This window comes from Trichosurus vulpecula, chromosome 4, assembly GCF_011100635.1.
Source record: "Trichosurus vulpecula isolate mTriVul1 chromosome 4, mTriVul1.pri, whole genome shotgun sequence".
In the NCBI taxonomy this organism is placed as follows: domain Eukaryota; kingdom Metazoa; phylum Chordata; class Mammalia; order Diprotodontia; family Phalangeridae; genus Trichosurus; species Trichosurus vulpecula.
This window is the reverse complement of record NC_050576.1, coordinates 119,503,585-119,524,027: the sequence shown is the minus strand read 5'-3', so window position 1 is coordinate 119,524,027 and position 20,443 is coordinate 119,503,585. Positions and strand designations below refer to the sequence as shown.

At 37.2% G+C, this 20,443-nt stretch overlaps 1 protein-coding gene across 1 annotated transcript in view; it reads left to right on the top strand.

The window, feature by feature from the left end:
* Positions 1-20,443, top strand: part of USH2A (usherin) — a 991,863-nt gene that overhangs the window by 812,035 nt on the left and 159,385 nt on the right. Inside the window, exon 58 of the mRNA XM_036755334.1 lies at positions 19,731-19,889. Coding sequence (XP_036611229.1) covers positions 19,731-19,889 — 159 coding nt within the window. The remainder of the gene's footprint in view (positions 1-19,730; positions 19,890-20,443) is intronic.

The following is a 20,443-nucleotide window of genomic DNA, read 5'->3' as shown; positions in this document are numbered from 1 at the left end:
CTCCTGAAAAAGATCCCAAAAAGAAAACTCATAGGAATATTGTCACCAAATTCCAGTGCTCCCAGATCAAGGAGAAAATACTGCAAGCAGCCAGAAAGAAACAATTTGAGTATTGTGGAAACACAATCAGGATAACACAAAATCTAGCAGCTTCTACATTAAGGGTTCAAAGGGCTTGGAATATGATATTCCAGAGGTCAATGGAGCTAGAATTAAAACCAAGAATTGCCTACCCAGCAAAACTGAGTTTCATGCTCTAAGGTAAAATATGGACTTTCAATAAAATAGAGGACTTTCAAGCTTTCTCAATGAAAAGACCAGAGCTGAATAGAAAATTTGACTTTCAAACACAAGAATCAAGAGAAGCATGAAAAGGCAATCAAGAAAGAGAAATCATAAGGGACTTACTAAAGTGGAACTGTTTTGTTTACATTTCTACATGGAAAGATGATGTGTATAATTCATGAGACAGTATTAGGGTAGCTGAAGGGAATATACATACATAGAGAGACAGAGGGCACAGGGTGAGTTGAATATGAAAGGATGATATCTAAAAAAATAAAATCAAATTAAGGGATTAGAGAGGAATATATTGAGAGAAGGAGAAAGGGAGAGATAGAATGGGATAAATTATCTCACATAAAAGCAGCAAGAAAAAGCAGTTCTGTAGGAAGGGAAGAGGGGTCAGGTGAGGGGGAATGAGTGAATCTTGCTCTCATCAGATTTGACTTGAGGAGGGAATAACATACACACTGAATTGGGTATCTTACCCCACAGGAAAGAAGGAGGAAGGAGATAAAAAAGAGGGGACGATAGAAGGTAGGGCAGATGGGGGAGGAGGCAATCAAAAACAAACACTTTCAAAAAGGGACAGGGTCAAGGGAGAAAATTGAATAAATAGAGTTAGTCTTTCACAACATGAGTATTGTGGAAGGGTTTTACATAATGATACCCATGTGGCCTATGTGGAATTGCTTGCCATCTTAGGGAGGGTGTGTGGGGAGGGAAGAGGGGAGAGAATTTGGAACTCAAAGTTTTAAAAACAGATGTTCAAAAAATATTTTTACCTGCAACTAGGAAATAAGATATACAGGAAATGGGGCATAGAAATCAATTCTGCCCTATAAGAAAGTAAGGGAAAAGGGGATGGAGGGGGAGTGGGGTGACAGAAGGGAGGGCTGACTGGGGAATGGGGCAACCAGAATATATGCCATCTTGGAGTTGGGGGGAGGGTAGAAATGGGGAGAAAATTTGTAATTCAAACCCTTGTGAAAATCAATGCTGAAAACTAAAAATATTAAATAAATTTTTAAAAAATCAAATTACCCAATATTGTATTATTTCTTTTTAAATTAATTTACCCTATTTGATTGTTTTTATTTACAAAAATCTCGCTTCCCCTATTTTCAGCACCCAGGCTAAAGCTGAGGAAGGGGGGGTGATCCTGGTTTGTTGAACAATTGGCATGCATTGCTCAATAAATCAGTATGCTCAGAAATTTTTTTAAAAAGAAATGGATTTCTTATATTCATAAAACAATATTCCTGATGTGGAACTTCAAAACTATCACTAATGAAGACTTCACAAGATGTGTTATGTCTTTACAACTAAAGGCAGGGATAGATCTGTGTTTATATTGTTCTGAATACTGAATGAAAACAATCTGAAAGCCATATTTGGTCCTTGGTCTAGAAGATTTAAACCTGTAGTGAAGAATATCAATGTTTCAAAAACTAAAATTACTGTTTGTAAAAACAATCTGGTATAATAAGCCAGATTTGGTCAACCAAAACATCTCACTCTCACTTTAACTAGTATGCAGAAGGTTAATATAAGATTTTTTTAGAATCTGCCTAACGGTATGGTACAAAGAATTGTAAATTTGTAAAACCTCTAGAGTCTATGTCCATTTGAAAATATTATTCTCTTAATCCATTATTTCTAGCCCTCATACTTTGATTTTTTTTTTGGCTTGGATAGAGATCATGCATTCTTTTAACAGTATTGCTTTTTGTATCTCTTCTTCCAAAATGTCTTTCTCTTCATGATATTTATATTGCCAACATGTTCTCATCTTTTTTACTTCTTTGGAAACATGGATTTAAGTTTTTGTCTTCCACTAATTATCTTTGTGGTACAGACGATAAATTCTTCTATTTATTACCCTTTAACTTTTCTCAAAAGTCTAATTTCTCTTTTGATCCATTGAGAAGCATTACTGCTGCACTTCTGAGATTTTGGGGGAATCCACAGGGTTCTGTATTTCATCAGATGCAGGTTCAATTTTCTTTATCTTGCAATATTTATTTAGAGATATTTGCAATATTTTAGGATTATTCCTTCTAATTTGAATATCTTTCCTGTAGATTTACCTGCTTGTGTTCTAGGTTTTTAACAGAATTTTCTTTCTTCTGAGATCGTTGGTTGTTTAAACCCCTTTTCCCTTATAAATTTCCTTTTTGTTCACTTTCTGACTCCTCTTTTGATGCGAGATTTCCCCTTGGGGCCTGGAGTTCAAAGATATCTCAGTCTCTTTTCACATCAGGAATTTACTTTTCACTGGCCTTGGGCCTGCCTCTATTTTCAGTAGCTCCTAGGCGGACAGAACTGACCACAGCTGTTATCCATTCCCCTTTTTTTCAAGCCCAGTACAGTCCTGCACATAGGCACCCTGTTCCCTCCGTTTTTTAGTAGTCTGGCTGAGCCCATGTCTGATGCTTTTTTTTCCTCAGGCTATAGGAAAGATAGAGTTTTGCCTCCTTGAGTTCTCTAACTTAGTGGCTACGCCAGACAGAAAGAAAGTATATGCTCACATACTCCATGTGTGATTGGACATGAAGTCCAGTGCTTGTTTCAGTAAGAATCTGAGGGAAGGACAGGAGCAGTATGTCAGCATGGACTGCAGCATAATCCAGTAGTTTGGTTTGTGTTTGTGTGCCCTGTTGGAATGTTGAGCTGGTGCTGAGTGAGTGAGTTAAGAATTAGTATTCTCCACTATTAATTCATAAGGCTGTTACTTTTTAAAGGTGGTTTTTATAGCTCCCATTTTAGCTTTTATACATTAACTAAGATTGAATTGAAAAGTGTTTCTACTTAGTTAAAGTATCAGATCTAGGATGGGGTAGTTTCAACTCCTCTGGAGTGAGGAGGTTAGCTATAACACAGAATAAGTTGAGGAAAGAGTGATCCTTTTCTTGGGAATTCTCTTAGCTTGGATCCACCACTCTCTGATGCCTGTGGAACCAATGATACCCCTCAGTTCCTCCCTTCTCTGCTACAGTCTATATTTCCCTTACCCCTCAGAGGTACCAGAAATGCAATGCTTGCTCTAACCTCAAAAATCCAGATCCTCAGCATTCTCTTTCCAGTTTTGAGATTGCTTCTTTCTTTTATCCAAATTGCTTATGGATGAACCTGTGCTCTCTCACACAATGATTTGGATTGATTCAAGAAAGTACATGGGTCCTATTCACACTCTAATTGATTCAGTCAAAAGAGGTTCTTGCCAAGTTAAGGAATCAGAGCTTAAATGGGAGGGTTCCAACCTCACTCTTACTTCTTATTGAGCTTATTACTTCCTGTGGAAACAGCCACAATTTTTCTTCCTGTGGCACATAATTCCTCTTTGGGGAATTTTTTTTTTGAATTTCTTTATTTATTTTTAGTTTACCACACACGGTTCTACATGGTTTTGAGTTCCAATTTTTCTCCCCTCCCTCCCCGAGACGGCATGGAATCTCATATAACTGTCATGTATAACTTCACATTGAATAAATTTATGCACTAGTCAAGTCGTGGAGAAGAATTTTGATCTTTGGGGAATTTTTTGAGAGTTCATGGGGATCAGAGAAAATCCCTGGTCTTCCATCTTGTTTGTCACATGATCCAGAGGTTCACTTTGGTGCTTTTTATTCTCTACCATTTAGTAATGTTTTGATTCTCACTGTTCTTAACATAGTTTAACTGCCTCCTGTTATATTAGCTTAATAAGTTTTCAAAAATCCCCTTTAAAATCTCTATTATTATTTATTTTTTCTCAATAAATATTTCCTTATAATATTTTATATAAGGCTTACATTTATAAAGGGCCATCTTGGAATGACATGTAAATTTAGAAAGGAAAAAAAATATACAATTGGTACTGATTTTTAATACTTTCCCAACTCTTAACTACTTCTGGCTCAGTAGGACATATTTCATTCAAGTCCAAGAGAGTGGAATTTTAGAAAATGCTTTACACTGACTCTCACCATTTAACCAATGGTTAATAAATCTATAATACCTAGAGCTGTCACTCTTTTAGTTTTGAGAAGCACAAAATCCATTACAGAAACTCTGTAATATATGAAAAGATTAAAATCTTAAATTAAAGTATCTTTTTTCTGCTGCCTAGAAGGATTTTGAACTGGAGTAAACAGGTAGATGGGTTTGACTTGTGTATAATCTACAGTTGATGTTTATTGGAAAGCACCTCATATTGTGTGTTGGATTTTAAAATTTTTCTAGTTCGGAATATTCAAAAACAGTTGAAATACAAGTATTTCTTTAAAGAAATGAAAATTCAATTAGATTACAAGAATAGGTTTCATCCCATATTCAAAGGCTTTTCATGTATTCATTTTTCCTCCTATTTCAGAATGATTGCTGCCTTCACCACAACAAACTAAAATCAAACCACTTAGAATTTCGTAGGCAAAACCCTAGTTAAATTAATAAGATTTTAGCATTCCAGTCAGCATTCGGGAGCAGTTTGGCCTAGTGAAGAGTATTGGACTGACAAACAAGACCCAACTACAGTCTTATTAGTTGTGGGAATTCAGGCAAGCGAATTAACCTCCCTCAGCCTCAGTTATATCATCTATAAAAGGGGATAATATAATTGCGTTACCAACTTGATAAATTTCATACTTCGTAAACTTGTCTCCATCATAAATTGTAATGTGCTAAATAAATGTGAACCATTATTACTGTCATTTAGATCATGGTTATATATAGGCAATACCCAAACAGCCAATTAATTCAGTGAAAACAGTGAACCAGATTGTTTTGCACCATAAAGATAGAATCAGCCAATTGAGTGTCTTAGTTTTCAGTTTTCACCTGACAGTTTTGTCACTGGGTTGATATAGGCTTAGTACAATGGGGAGGGTGGGAGAATGGAAACCATGGGTGTGTATAGGGTGTGTCTTGTTAGGAATCTTCTAATGACATGCAAGGCTAAATACTAGTAGTAGCTTTTCCAATGGTGCACCTATATACAATCACACCAACCCAAATTCTAACAACTCTATGATTCATTAAGTCATTAAGCATTTATTAAGCATTTACTATGCACCAAGGACTCTACTAAGTTCTGGATAAACAAAGAAAGGCAAGAAATACCCTCCTGGCCCTTAAAGAGCTGACATTAAATGTGGGAGACAACACTTTAACAACCAGATAGAGATAAGATATATGCAGACTAGATGGAAGATACTCTGAGGGAGTCAAGGCATTTGCATCTGGGGGAACCAAGAAAGGCTTTCTGGGATTGGTAGGATTTTAGCTAGGTCTTGAAGGAAGTCCGAGAAGCTTCAGTAGCAGAGGTGAAGGAGCAGAGCTTTCAGGCATGGAAGACAGACAGTGAAGGCAGTGGTGCTGCGGTGTATAGTGTTTAAAGGAGAGCAAAGTATAAGAAAGGAAAGGGCAAAGTTATGAAGAGCTTTAAAAGCCAAACGAAAGCGTATACATTTGATCTGGATGTAATAGGGAGCCGCTGAATAGATGAGTGATGTGGTCAATCTGCACTAAGGAAAATTACTTTGGTAACTAAATTGAGAATGAATTGGAGTAAGAAGATATTTGATATAAGTAGATGAATTAAAAAATCATAGGTCTTATCTTTGTTAAGTCTCTCTTTAGGAAAAAAAAAACACCTACTAGAGTATAATACTCTGGAAACTCACTCCTGGGCTACCCTAGAATGGGGAAATTTCTTCTCACTTTGGGTCAGTTTTCCCCTTCTCAATTTCACATGTAAAGACTTGGACACAATCAGTTAATGTACCACCATAGATTGGTGGTAAAATAAAGTAGAGCATGCTATGGTGGTGAAGGGGACAGGGTGTGTAAGAAATGTTTTCTCTCCTCCCCACATCTCACCATGGTAGGAGGGAGAATGAAAAGTATATGGACTAGAGCTTTCTCAGGAAGTGCTATGGAGGATGGGAATTGGGAGAAAAATAAGCTTTGGACTTAATTATACATACTACTGTAGCTGCTGGGTCCTCCTCAGCTCTTGACCCCTATGGTCTTGGTTAGCACCTTGCTTCCAGCTTTGGTGTTAGTTTTGCCATTCTTTGCTTGCAGTGGGAAGAGGGCCAGTGCACTCATCCCAAGCTCTCTGCCAGACTTGGCAGGAGAAGCATGGAGGGGCACAGGTAAACTTCCTTCTCTGAATAATGTTGACTGAGATGACTGAAAATAATGTCCTTGCAAAAGGGGATAGTACTGGAACTGGATAAAAGCCATGATTATCTTTTTAGATGCTTGAATGTAGCACAAGAACTGCTAGCAAAGTATTTTATCTACATGATTTTTCCTTGTAAGGAAATTTCTTCAAGGTCAACAAGCCCCAGAAACTCAGAGAACTTTGGGGAGCAAATATCTGCTTTCCAATGCCACTAAATGTTCATGGCAATGAGTTGGTTAGATGGATGATGTTTTGCCTGGGTTACATTAGTCAGGTGACAATTTAATTAAGACTAACAAGTACTTAGCACCTGGGCTCTGAACATCAAAGTCAATATAGGCCTCTTTCTACCCCAACTCTCTCATTCTACCTTCTCCCATTCTAGCCTTCCTACAACTCCCAAATTCTGAGGTGTTTAAAATTAGAGCCCAGATGGTGAGGGAATAGATTTGTATTTTTATGGGGAGGTAAGATCTTGTTGTTCATCAAAAATATTACTACTACTACTGAAAGTAACAACAGCTATTCAAAGTCCAACCAATATTCCATCACATAATTGAGGATTTTCAGGTTGGGGAAAAGGCAGAGAAGGAAAATGCCTTACTTGCCCTGAGATTGCTATAGTAATTTATAGAGGTCTGAGACTCTAAAATGCTGGTGCAGTTGGCTTTGGTGAGATCACAGTCCACCATCCTGGTTGTCTATGATGAGCTATTCCTAAGAATCAAAGAAATAGCCTAAGGCTGGCCAGCCTTATTCAAAACCATCTTGAGAATCAACTTGACAATAAGAATAACAGGACAATTTAGCACCCCTTTTGTTTTCTGATATGTTATTATATAGCTGGAACATATAGTAGAAAATCTGAATGCCATATAGCCCAATTAAAGGCAAAAAATAGAGAAACAAGTGAAAAGGAATCTGGAAAACAAAAGCATATGAGAAAGTCTAGATTCCTTTAATTAACAACTGCAAGCAAAAGCCAAGGTTAAAAGCCACACTACACAAGGAGTTGAAGCAGCGTAAGGAAGAACATAAAATTTCAACATCAATCAAAAAGTTTGTGACAAGGACTTGAGATGCAAAGAAATCAGAGGAGAGATCAAAGCACCACAGGAAAATGGGGAAATTTTCTGATCATCTATATAAATGGAGCCTACAAAATGCGGAAGATCTGAGAGTTTAATCACGAGGCCCTTTACAGGTGACATCTGCATGAACTTAATGAAAAATACATCCACAAAGACACTTCAGACTAATGACTCATTTGAATTTATCACAAATTTGTTGCAAACAAAAAAAAGCAAGTTAGATTAAATACACATAGAAAGCCTGCACACTATTAATAAAATTAACAACAGAACAATTGCCATTGATGCGTATCTGAAAGGACCACGGAGGCCGTCTAGCTCAACCATCTCATTTTACAGAAGAAACTGAGACCAACTTAGCAATCTATAAGAAATAAAATTTGACCTACCAAAGATCAGATTTGAACTATGGAAATGTTTTCATTAAATTGAACATATAGCCATCTTTTAATATCTGTACCCTATATACCCATAAACACACACACACACACACACACACACACACACACACGTGATATATATCTGGAAGCCAGATAGATTATTTCCTGTTTTGGATTATCCCCATTCTGACTCTTTGTTGCCCCCAAAGTTTCCCAACTTGGTATTTTGGCCTACTTATGATCCTTACTCTCAAATGATCAAGATCATGTAGAAAGAATAGTAAAGGCTTTTGCTAGCCCAATTACTATTTTAACTTATCCATGGGAATATATGTCACCTTTAAGTTTCAAGTCTGGACTCCCATTTTGCTTTGAAATCAGGTAAAGAACTTACAGATTTTATCTTCAGCAGAATGAAATTACAGAAAGTGAAGAAACAGGTGGGGTGCCACTTAAATATAGAATTGCTTCATGAAACTTGGTTGGCTCACACAAAACAAGAATGGAAAATAGATGTGCTCCCTGCTGTTTGGAAATCCAAACATTCAGATTTATCGAAAGTCTGAAATTGAGAATCAAATTTTCAAGTACATTAAAGTGATGACTACATCAAACTATTGTGACCCTTAATCATGCTCTAATTAGCAATGCAGTTGAATTCAACCCTTATTCTTTTCATGACAATTCAATTGTTTAAATTTCATGCATCCTATTGAAATAATAATGACTTCCCTTTTATATCTTTCATTTTTTAAAGGGCTCTGTGGTTGTTCTACTAAGACAATCATTTTAATTAATATTGTTTAAAAATACAACTCTTTATTAATCAAATTTGGATTAAAGGATAGCTGGTCATGGTATCTATCCCCGTCTACAGACAACAGAGACACTTTGTCATGCTACACACTCATCCATAAATTCGGCTCAAATATTTTCCCTTTGGATTTATAGTGAACATTTTTAGTTTCCAAAGAAGTAGTACTATTTTAATTGTGATGATTCACCACCAGTGCTTGGTGTAACTTCATAACATGCAAGGGTGATATCCTAAAATAGCCCAATGACGTCAGTGATTGCATTTGTTGACTATTCAAAGCAAAAGAATCAACCCACACAGCAAGTTCAATTTTTACTTTCCAGTATTTTGCTTTCTTCTCTATTGAGTCAGTCCAGATGGAAACCGAAGCCTCAGTTACATAATATAACACAAATCAAGGCCAAAAATATTCCATTGCTTTACAAGTAGAAAACTTGAATGGAAGAAAATTCATATCTGTGCTAATCCTTCCTCCCACTACTTAGTATTAGTAGTATGGCTACTCCTAGATTGATCTTCTTCACCTTTATCACAGATCTCAACTTCCTCTCCCATCAGAATCTGAAGCATATATTTGGTCACCATGTAAAGATGTGTTCCAATGGTGAAATGTAAGCAATTAAGGAATATTGAGGTGCAGTGGGTTGTCCTCACTTTCATTTCCTTTGTTGTTTGAGAATTCGCTATTCCTGGTGATTATGTGGAAGCTAGGGGAAGGAGAATAGATTCTGGTCAGGTTTCTGCTGAGAACCTTCTGATGAGCTACTGAGCCAGGAGAACTGAGGACCTTGGGGACAGTTCAGTGGAGGAGACAGTTTCCAAATATCCCTCTCTCTTAGATGTAGCTTCTCAGGTGACAAAATTTCAAGGTAGCATCAAAAAAGAGGCCCCCTAACATGATGGCCACAGATGTCACCACTTCCAACATGGAGTAGGAAATCAATTATCCAGGTTTGAACATGGACACCTAGCTGCTTTTGCATATCTTGTGTGTTTCATTTATCATTGGTCTTCTAAGCATCAAAATGTTTGCAGTAAAGGTAATTAGCATTTTCTTCTTCTCTGGCCTGTGAACAGCAAAGGAGAGAGAGAGAGAGTGCATACGCAGCAATAGGAACAGGTTTATAGCGATGACAGGGGCAACTGGAATCAGTTGTAGTTGCATCAGCAGGAATGGACTGGAATCCTAAAAAGAGTTGACTCTTTCAGAGAGAAAGAGACCCTCAGAGAGAAGATCAAGTTTGGCATTTGATTGGACTATGTTCAGTAGGATGAAATGGCCAGTAACTAGTCTTGTAAAAACTTGTTTATGTCCTAACAAAGTTTCAATTCTATCTTCCCAACTTTTTGTGCTAATAGTATTGTTATTGAATTTTCTTCTGATTATCCTATAATATGTACAGTGAATTTTATTGCTTCCCACTCCCCTTTTTGCATAAGAACAAAAAGTCTGTTCCATATCCAATTCATATTTACATAATGGGTACTTTTCACTATTCTTCCCCCTTTTGAGGGGAAATTCTAGACCAGAGATAAAAACAGAAGTATCCCCAGAATATTCAGAATGGTGGTGATGGGTCAGTGAATGTGAGAGTGAGAAGCCTATTCCTCTGAGGAGATATAAGGCTCTCCTAGATATAAGTTACAGAAGAGAAAGGGACAGTTATACCCAAGCCTTTATCAGTCTCAGTGGGAGGTTACAGGTTGCTGATCAGACTGCCTCAGTTGAATGGTCATTTCTAGTAGTTATACTAGACATAGAAGGAAACAATTCACCTACAGATTAAATACCATCGGAAGTAGGGGGTGACTTTAGAGATTTAGCTAATCCATTTGTGGGCAATGGGGACAGCCACACATTAGTATATTGAGTCTGAATTTCATCAGTTGAAGGAATTAGCCAATAATTGTAGGACCAAATTGAGACTCTGTGCTACTAAGATAGGAGAAATGTATCTCTGTTCCAATGGGTTCTACCGGGAATTAGTCAAAATTAACATTCTAAGGCCGAGTTCCCTTCCCACCCTCCTTAGACTTTGAGGCATGTGTGGAAGGGCATTTTTTTATCTGAAAGAGTTGGAGTCCTTGATTGGTTATATAATACTGATAAACTTCATAGGCTGTTATAACCAAGTTCTTGAAAGATGTCTTTCCCATCTAGATACAGTTGCTTGCTGTAAGCCTTCTAGTTAGTCCCTGAGGGATTAGGAATCTGGGCAGTCATCATGGTGGGCTGAGCTCCTTATTTGACCTCTGAGACTTGCCTAAATTGGGGTTGGGAGATAAGGGATATATTATCATTTATATAGACTCTTAGGCTATTGCTGTGAGATTCACTGAATGTTTTTTAATAGTCAGACCATGAAGGGTGTCTCCTGGTTGGGGGCAGGATCAATGGCAGAACTTTATTGATAAAAACAATTTCTTGCATATTTTGATGAGCCATGTCAGTGTTCACAAGTCACTGGATCCTTCCTTCACTTAAGAGAATAGTATTATGGATTATTCTATATTTATTGCCATTATGACATAGCTTTCTTTGATCAAGGAGCTTACTCTACTTTCAGCATTGGGCTAAGCTCCATACTAGCAGCTAGTGCTAATAGTAGCCCCTAATTTGACCAATCACCTTCACTGAGTATTGGAACAGACTTTTAAAAGATCAGCTTGATTTGTCTCCCTAAATTCAATAAATGGACTGATTTCTTTGTAGAGGTGACCTTTGCCCTCAATCGTCACCAGTTTACTAAGGGGGAATAGATGGCAAGGGGTAGTTTTCCAGTTCAGCACATTACTTGACTTTGGTTATAGAAACGAATGTGTGGATGGTGCTGGTGAGGGAACGTTATTGCTCACTGTAACCCCAGTATGATCACAAAAAAAATTATGTTCATTCCTGCTCTGACATTGGAAGCCCAAAGACTGATATTAATAAGCACAAGATACCTAACAACTAGGAGAAAGGGAAGATGTACCTCTCAAGCTCATGTTTATTTTATTGCCTGGAGGACTTGAGCAAATCATCTTCCTGACAGTCAAATATGGCTTGGCAATGGAGAGAGGAATAGTGGATTCTGACCATGTGGAAGAGATTGGAGGGGATGAGAGATGGTTAGATTGATCATTTTGCCCAGCCCAGGAGGTGAGCAATGGGATCCACAGGTGAAGGTGGGGATCATTATACTCTAGGCAGGAAGAAAATAAGCATTTATTAAGCACCTGCTATGTGTCAGGCACTGTGCTCAGTGTTCTATAAATATTATCTCATAAGACAGAAAGTATACTTGCACACTCCTAGTGAGAATACCCTCATGAGGAAGAAATGATAGGCAAGAGATCAGGAAAAGGGGAATGGGATGGCAGAGTAAAGAGAGAAGAGATATCACCTCAAACCAAAGGACAAAATAGAAGCACCCAGATACAGTTTTGAAGATGCTTCAAGATAGAAGCATCCATCAAGTCCTTCAGGTTCTCGTAGCCAACTTTGTTCATGGTTGTTCTCCACCTGGTGCTATCATCAGTTAGCTTCTAGCTCTCCACTGTGACCTTCTGGACTGGTTTATAATTTTGACAGCAACACAGCTGTTTGTGGGCAAGAGAGAGCGGTAATTATGATTTTGGATATGATCATTTTTCCAGTGTTCAGAATGTACCTTATATACTATTTCCTTTGGGTGTTTTATCTGTCAGTACCTAGAACCAAACTCCAGGTCATTTGTTATTACACATAAAGTATGGTCTCAATCCTGGTGTGACCGGATTTATGATTCTATGATGATAAACCTTTCCAGGAAATGGAAGAACTATATCTAATTCCATATCATTCAGATTCTATGAGTTACATCCAACAATCATGTTGTTTTAAAATACACTATGAGGTCTCATCCCGGCATTCTTGAAGACCAGGAGAGGATCAGTTTCAGCAGATCCTTCCAGACTAAAAATCTGTCAAGGACATACCTGGTGATGAGGTTCTATTTGTCTGACATCTGCTGACCAGCCTAACGATGTTAAGAAAGGCTTGCCATCAACTTCTATGTGGGATGATTAAATTTTTGGCCGCGGCAATTCCCAAAGAGTATCTTCTAAGATGTAAGGGAGTTTTAATCTGCACCCATGGTGACCATATGACAAGTCCTTGAGAAAACTAAAATATTCAAAGTAGGTGCAGAGCTCTCTACAAGGTGCTGGGAAGAGATACAGTATTTGAATAAGATGGGACCTGGTTCCCTGCCTCCATGAACCTGAACCATGCAGTCTAAAAAGATTAGGGGGAAAATAATAGCTCACATTTATAGGTCATTTTTAAGTTTCTAAAGCAATACTTTCTCAACTACTTTCTAAGGAAATGAGGATAGTATCATCAGTTAACAAGAAGCTGTCTTAGATTAAGGAATACTATATTTTGAGTTAGAAACCTGTCTCCATTTCTTACCCTCTGAAAGATCTTAGACAAGTCACTAAACCTTTCCAGGTCTCAGTTCCCTTATCTACAAATTGGTAATAGCCTAGAATATTTCAAAAGCCTCCTCCAGTTAGAAACCCTGTCATTCTCTGGCTTTCTCACTGATACGCAAATATTTTAGGTGGGGTTTGAACCCTAGCTTTCTCACAGTCAGGGCCAGAGCTTTCTCTTCAGCCTTGTTGCCAGTTCTCATTTCATTCTCAGCTGTCCAAAAGGCACCCAACTGGATCATAGGCTCGGAGATAGGAGTAACCCTAGGGGGCATCCAGTCCATCTCCTTCCTCTTATAGGTCAGTCACCCATAGAGATCACATGATTTGTCCAAGATCACACAGGTACAAAGGGGCAAAGCTGGGATTTCAACCCAAGTCCTCTGACTACAAATGCAATATTCTTTTCACTGTGCTGCACTATTCTACTTGACTGATTGACAGGCTAATTTTGGCTCACAGATTATTTTTTCCTCCTAATCCTACAACCTGAACGAGGGAAGAATATAATGGCGGTAAGTAGGAGGAAGGAAATTTAGTTGCTGATGTTCCTTATTCCTTGCCCTCCCCTTTTTTCACTCATCTGTATTTTGTATGAACTTATTTTATACATATTGTTTCCTCACCCCTATCCCCTTGGTAAGATATAAGTTCCTTGAGGGGAAGAATTGTTACCTTTTTGTGTTTGTATCTTTAGCATCTAATACAGGAGTCAGTACATCGTTATTCGGTCATTTTTTTGTTATGTCAGACTCTTTGTGATTCCATTTGGAGTTTTCTTGGCAAAGATACTGGAGTGGTTTGCATTTCCTTCTCCAGCTCATTTTACAGATGAGGAAACTAAGTCAAGCATGGTTAAGTGACTTGCTCAGGGTCACACAGCTAGGCCGGATTTGAACTCAGGAGGATATCCTCCTGAGCAGCACTCTATCTGCTGCACCACTCGGCTGATCCACAGGCTACCAAGGGATGAATAAGTGATTGTTTAACATAGTATTTTTAATCTGATTTCTTTGGCATGAGAAACTGCCATTGGAGAAATCCCCTGTACCAATAGAGATCTGAATGGTTCTGCCACTTAGGGTCTTGCTGAGTTATATGGGGCACTGAGATGGCAAGCAACTTGGCCTAGGTCATACAGCCAGTATATGTGACAGAGACAGAACTCAGAGCCAGGTCTCTAACCACTATGCATTACTGCCTCTCTTATTTCACCTCTGCGCCCCAAAGAGTGAATAAGTAACAACCTCCAGCCCATAAAGAAAATCGAGCTTGATTTGTTACAAATGCCACGTTAAAAGCAACCACTGTTTTAAAGCAAATAGGGCTGTCAGGCTGAATTAATAGATTTCCTCATAGAGTTGTCCCTGCTCTGTCTCCTTAAAAGAAAAGGAAAAAAGAAAGATCATTTGATTGACTTGTCCCATTGCAAAGTGTGCACCTGCTGTGAAATAAAGCCACCAAGAAAAAAAAAGTTGAATAATTTAACTTTTTTATTTGTAAAGATAATCAGGGTTTTTCTGATTACATCTTAACTTCATAAATGTTAAATAACCTATCAGCATCTAGTTGGTGTAAATTATGAAAAGGAGTATTGCTAGGAATATTAACCAACGGATTCCTTGTTCTTTAGTGAACATGAAAATGTGTTATGGCAGGTTGTCATTGTGCTCCTGGTAACTTTGACACCAAATAACAAAACTGCCATTTGCACTTAGGCTAAATTGGTTCACTTCTGCTTTCATGGCTCCTTTTATTCTGACAGAAATTTATGAACTCTGGAACTAACCAAGTCGTGTGGCCTCCCAGGTGACTTAAACAAATATGCCCATTTCATTTCATTTTCGGCATCAGAATACCAGGGGGCTAGGTACCTTCAGACTCATTGCAGATGGTGGAGGGTTGGCGAGAACACAGGAGGTTTTCGTGTCACTGTCCTGTGAGTTATGACAGTAGCATGGGCCCCTTTTCCTTCACTAAATGCGTGTCACTTTCTGTCATGTTTACAGCTTAAAGGAGCATTTTCAGTTTACATACTCATCAAACATAAAGGGCATCTATTCCACATTAACTGAGGCTTTAAAAAATACATCTGCGTGGAATAGCCCTGTTTAGACCTGCATGAAGGTGGTTTTGGGGGGTTTTGTGTGTGTGTGTGTGTGTGTGTGTGTGTGTGTGTGTGTGTGTGTAATTTACAAATTTACCATATACTACAATCCTTCTTGTTAACTGGAAGTGCTATCCCTTTTCAGCAGAGACCTCCCTTTAGCCAGACAACAGGGGCTGGCAACAGACTTCTTCCACAGTGTAGTTAAAGGTCACTGACTCAGTTCTTTGACAACATCTTTTACACTAGGTATTTTTAAAATTTTATTTTGCTGCATGCCCACACCCATCATGTGCTGCTTGACTGACTTCTGAATGATGGTGGATAGGGACGAGACCTGTGATTTCATTGGTTAGGGAATGCCTAGGTGAAGAAACTCCTTTAACCAAAATAGGTAAGCTTGTCTTCTCTGTAACTTAGAGTCTTAGAAAGTTTTCTAGGGTGTTGACAGGCTAAGTAACGTGCTAGGGGTCACACATCCAAGATATATCAGAGGCAGTACTTGAATCTAGGTCTTTCTGGCTCCAAGGCCAGCCTTCTATCCCCTACACCATGCTGTATATCACTTGGGGAAAAAAAGACCTATAGTAATTAATGGAAAGTCTCAGGAAAAAATTCTTCCAAAGCATTTACATTTTACTATTTTAAAATTCTTCGTGGTGGTTGTCCTTCATTCTCGAAGAGGACCAAAATTATATCACTATGTTGGAGTCAAGGTACAAATTTCTTTTTTATTAATTTATTTTAAACTTAAATACTAAAAATTAAATACACAATAAGAAAAGAAAAAGAATTAACAACTTAAATACCAAAACTTAAATACAAATGTACTAAAATGTGCTAAATATGAATACTAAAACTTAAATACAAGGTACAAAATTCTTATAGTAACTCCAAAAGAATATGGATTAAGCTTTAAAAGAACCTTAAAGACCTTCTAATATGAGGTTCTTAAATTTACTGTTTCATGGACCCCTTTGTCAGTCTAGTGAAGGCTATGGATGAAGCCTATTCTTCTTAGAATAATCTTTTTAACTGCTTAAAATAAAATACGTAGGATTATAAAAGAAACTAATTATGTTGAAATAGCTAACAAAATATTTTTGTAGAAAACAAATTCAAAGACTCCAAGACTGAGAACTCCTGATTTAGTCCAATCTGACCATTTTTTAGCTAAGGAAACTGAGGCCCAGAAACAAGGCATGACTTACTCAAGGTGACACAGCCCGACCTAGGGTAACAGAATGTTGCCTAGTAGAAGTCTTAATGAAGGGATTTACTTAAATACAGTATACAATTATAACAATAACTAATAATAATAATGTTTATACAACATTTTAAAGTTTACAAAGGACTTTATAAATATTACTTCATTTGCTCCTAGAAGATTGCCACTATTATTATCTCCATCTTACAGATGAGGTCACTGAGGTTTAAGAAAGTCAAGTGACTTGTCCAGGGTCACCCAGCTAACAAATATCTGGGCTATATTTGAACATGGGGGTCCCTGAATACAATTTCAATACTCTATCCACTGTGCCATTTATGATACTCTAGGCTCTTTGGAGATAGTTTCTTCTTTTAAATGTTTAATACATTTCACATACAATAGTGTCGGTACCGTCAATGGCATAAATAAATATGAAGTAAATAAATGCATCCCAGCCCCTTTCAAATCATGAATTCTAATTTTGAAGAGTCCAAATGAGTGTTAATTGTCTGTGAAGTTTGAATGGGGATCCAACCCAAACTCTAACACTTCTAAACATCTTTGCCTTGCCAGGCTGAGGCCTGACCTAAAGTTATATCAGGAATAAGAGGTAGAAAGGGGAAGCTTTCTGAGCCTTAGATGTGGCTGATATCACATATTCACTGAATCTTATAAATTCTACTATATACTAGGTTCCAGTTTGATTCCTTAGCTATACAAACCTTAGGTCCTTCCTATTAAAGTTCTTCCAATTTTCAGTCTGTTTAATGCCTTTTGAACTGATCCCCTTTCTCTCTGTGGTGATCTGTAGGAAGGAGGTCTCTTTATTATATGTGGCTGCTTTCTATATTCAAAAAGGATGCTATGGCAGCAACTGTTATGGCCAGGTGTGCGCAGCGTACACAGACTGCTCTTTTGTTAGGGGCTGCAGCCGCGGTTCAGAGTCTAGTATTATTCACTCTCCTCGGATTGTGAACACACAATATCCAAAGAAACATTTTAAATTCAGTACCGTTGCCATGTTTTCTAAAGCGAAACAGTTGGTTTAGCTGATTTTTTTAAACTAAGTTGGCTTAATCTATTATTTTTTAGGTATAGAGAAGATACAATGTATGTTGTAATGTAGTGAGAGTCAAGAGATCTGAGTTCTGTTCCTGACTAGCTGTATGACCTTGGACAAGTCACTTAACCTCCACTGGGCTTCAGTGTTTTTACCTATAAAATGAGAAATCTCTCCCTGATGTTTTCTAAGGCTACTTACTACTTCTAAAATTTTATGACTCAGATGTAAGCAAAGCTATGATAAAAGAATTATAGACTCAAAGTTGGAAGTGGTATTAAAAATTATCTATTCCAATCTACTCCCTCCTTGCTGAATACATTAATCTCTTTTATAATATATGAAGAGGTCTCCCAACTTCTGTTTAAACCCCACCATTATTCAAGCCTCCCTTCTTCCTTACGTAGGCAAGTATATCTGTTCCAATTTTTTAAGCCACAGTCCTGTGGTAATACATCATTGTTTAAAATTTTGTCTTTAGAACATTCCTTAAGATCATAATGTTTTTAGTGTCTCTCTAATAATTCACATTATAAGAGCTTCTTAATAACATTCACAGACTCAAAGTATAATTTCTCCTTCCAGCTTCTAACCTCAACTGATGCTTTCTATATAACTGGTCTACTATCCCTAACAGTCATTTGAATGAAGAAGGGCTGACATGGGGGTAGGACCTTCTATGGCAGAGGGTAATCATTAACCTGACCTGACTCCATGTTCAAGGTCTCCAAGTTCTCCTCTCTTCCTTCTTATCATCTCTTAACTTGGTTTTGAGTATTAGTTCTATGCTGATCAGAATCAGGTTGAATTCTTTGCGTCTGACCTTTCTGTGGCTATAGAGCCCTGAATTTAGTAGGAGAAAGCGAAAAGAGTAATCAATACAACTAAATTCAGTTCTCAGTTCCTCTCTACAGAATTATCCTCCATAAAATTGAGGAGTCAGACCAGACGACATTCATGGTTCACTATAGCTCTAAATCTTTGGTCCAATGATCTATAATCTTACTTACTATTATCTTGACAGTATAGCTAACTAGAAATTTTATTATTTACGACAGAGGATAGGAACCAGACTTAAGACTTCAATGGTGTAGGGAACAACCAGATGAAGAAATTCACTTTGCCAGTGGAAATTGGCACCTTCTCTGCTACTTAGAATCTTCACAATTTGCCTACAGTACTGTGAGTTTACATGAAGTTCACACAGCCAGTATGTGTCTGAAGTGAGACTTGACCCAAGGTCTTCCTGGCTTAAAGGCAAGATCTCTATCCACTGTGCCATATGGTCATTTTATTTCTTATGGTGAAGACTCTTCATCTTTTAGTATTGCAGAGAAAACCATTTGAGCAGAAATTTAAGGAGAGAATATGGTCTATGTGGAGGAGAATTCCTTTTTGCATTCAGGGAACATACCTTCTCCAAGATACAGAATCATACATCTCTCTAATCATCCTAATTCATTTCATTATATTTTTGAAAAGGCTAAAAATGGCTCTAGCCCTTCTTCTCAAAAGCAGAAATTGTGAGTACTAACACTTTTTAGACACAAATTTCATATGGATTTCATGTACAGGTCCATAAGTCTCACTGACAGAGTGGACTGTCCTGGCTCAATAATTGATGTACTGAAAAGTCTCTAGGTAGACCATGATTTGGATATTTTATGGGCTATTATGTCAAGGATCTATGTCAGACAGGATGCTATACACAATGCTTTATAGAAAAATTATCATCACTTGCAAAACTACTGTTATTTTTTATGTACTTTGGAGGTAAGGCTAGGAAAAAAATATGAAGCAATCTCTAATTATTGTGGATTTGTTTTAAAAACAAAAAGTTATATTTATTTTTTCCAATCATGAAGGGTATATTCTGTATTTAATGAAATATATCCATATAGGTGCTTGAATCATAAAGCTTAAGATAACAAATTCATAATTCATAACCATAATTCAATTAAACAGCAATAGCTTTCAACAATGCAATTTGCAATGTATATTGCTAAGAATTTGTTCATTTCAAATGTACATACAAATGTGTATTATGTATATATGTACTATATTGTATATACAATACACAGATGAGTATACAAACATGTATTGCTAATTAGCAAGAATTTCTAAACCAATCTACTAATTTTGGTTTTATTTTTCAGAAGAGACACACATCCCCAAAATGCCTTTGGAATATAATGTCTTACTAAACCCTGGGAGTGTGGCACCGTTGATCTATCCAGTTGGTTACCACCACTTAACTGTGGTAAAGAATCTGACCCCATATACACAGTATGAAATAAGGATACAAGCATGTCGAGAAGGTGAGCAAGCTTCATATCCTTTGGGCTGAACCAAGTATGTAATTTTACAAAAAAAAAAAAAAAAGAAAACATATATTTTTAATATAACTAAAATAGCCAACATCTCATTTCTCATTTGAAGTGGACTGTTTACCCAGAAAAAAATCAGTCTGGTACTGAGTGGTGCATTATATATTTCTGCACTTTATCATGAATATTTAACTATAGATTAAAATGTTAGTCATTTTTTTGTGAACATAAAGTCCTGTTTTATAAAGCACTTTAAAAGAAAAACACCTCACTCATATGAAAGTCTTCAGAAATGTAAAGCAAACTGGAATACAAAAACATCATAGAATATGAATTTAACTTAGTTTATTCCACTTTTTTGTAGTTAGGGTATTGAATTAAATCTGAATAAATCTTATCTATTCTATAATGCTTTCTGACTTTTATCTCATATACAGTGAATAATCACCTACAATGACCTAACTTCAAGAGTTGTTCTTTAATGAACAGTTTGTATTCAGTAATATCTACATCTGGGCAAGCCCTCCATTTCCTTTTTTTTTTCT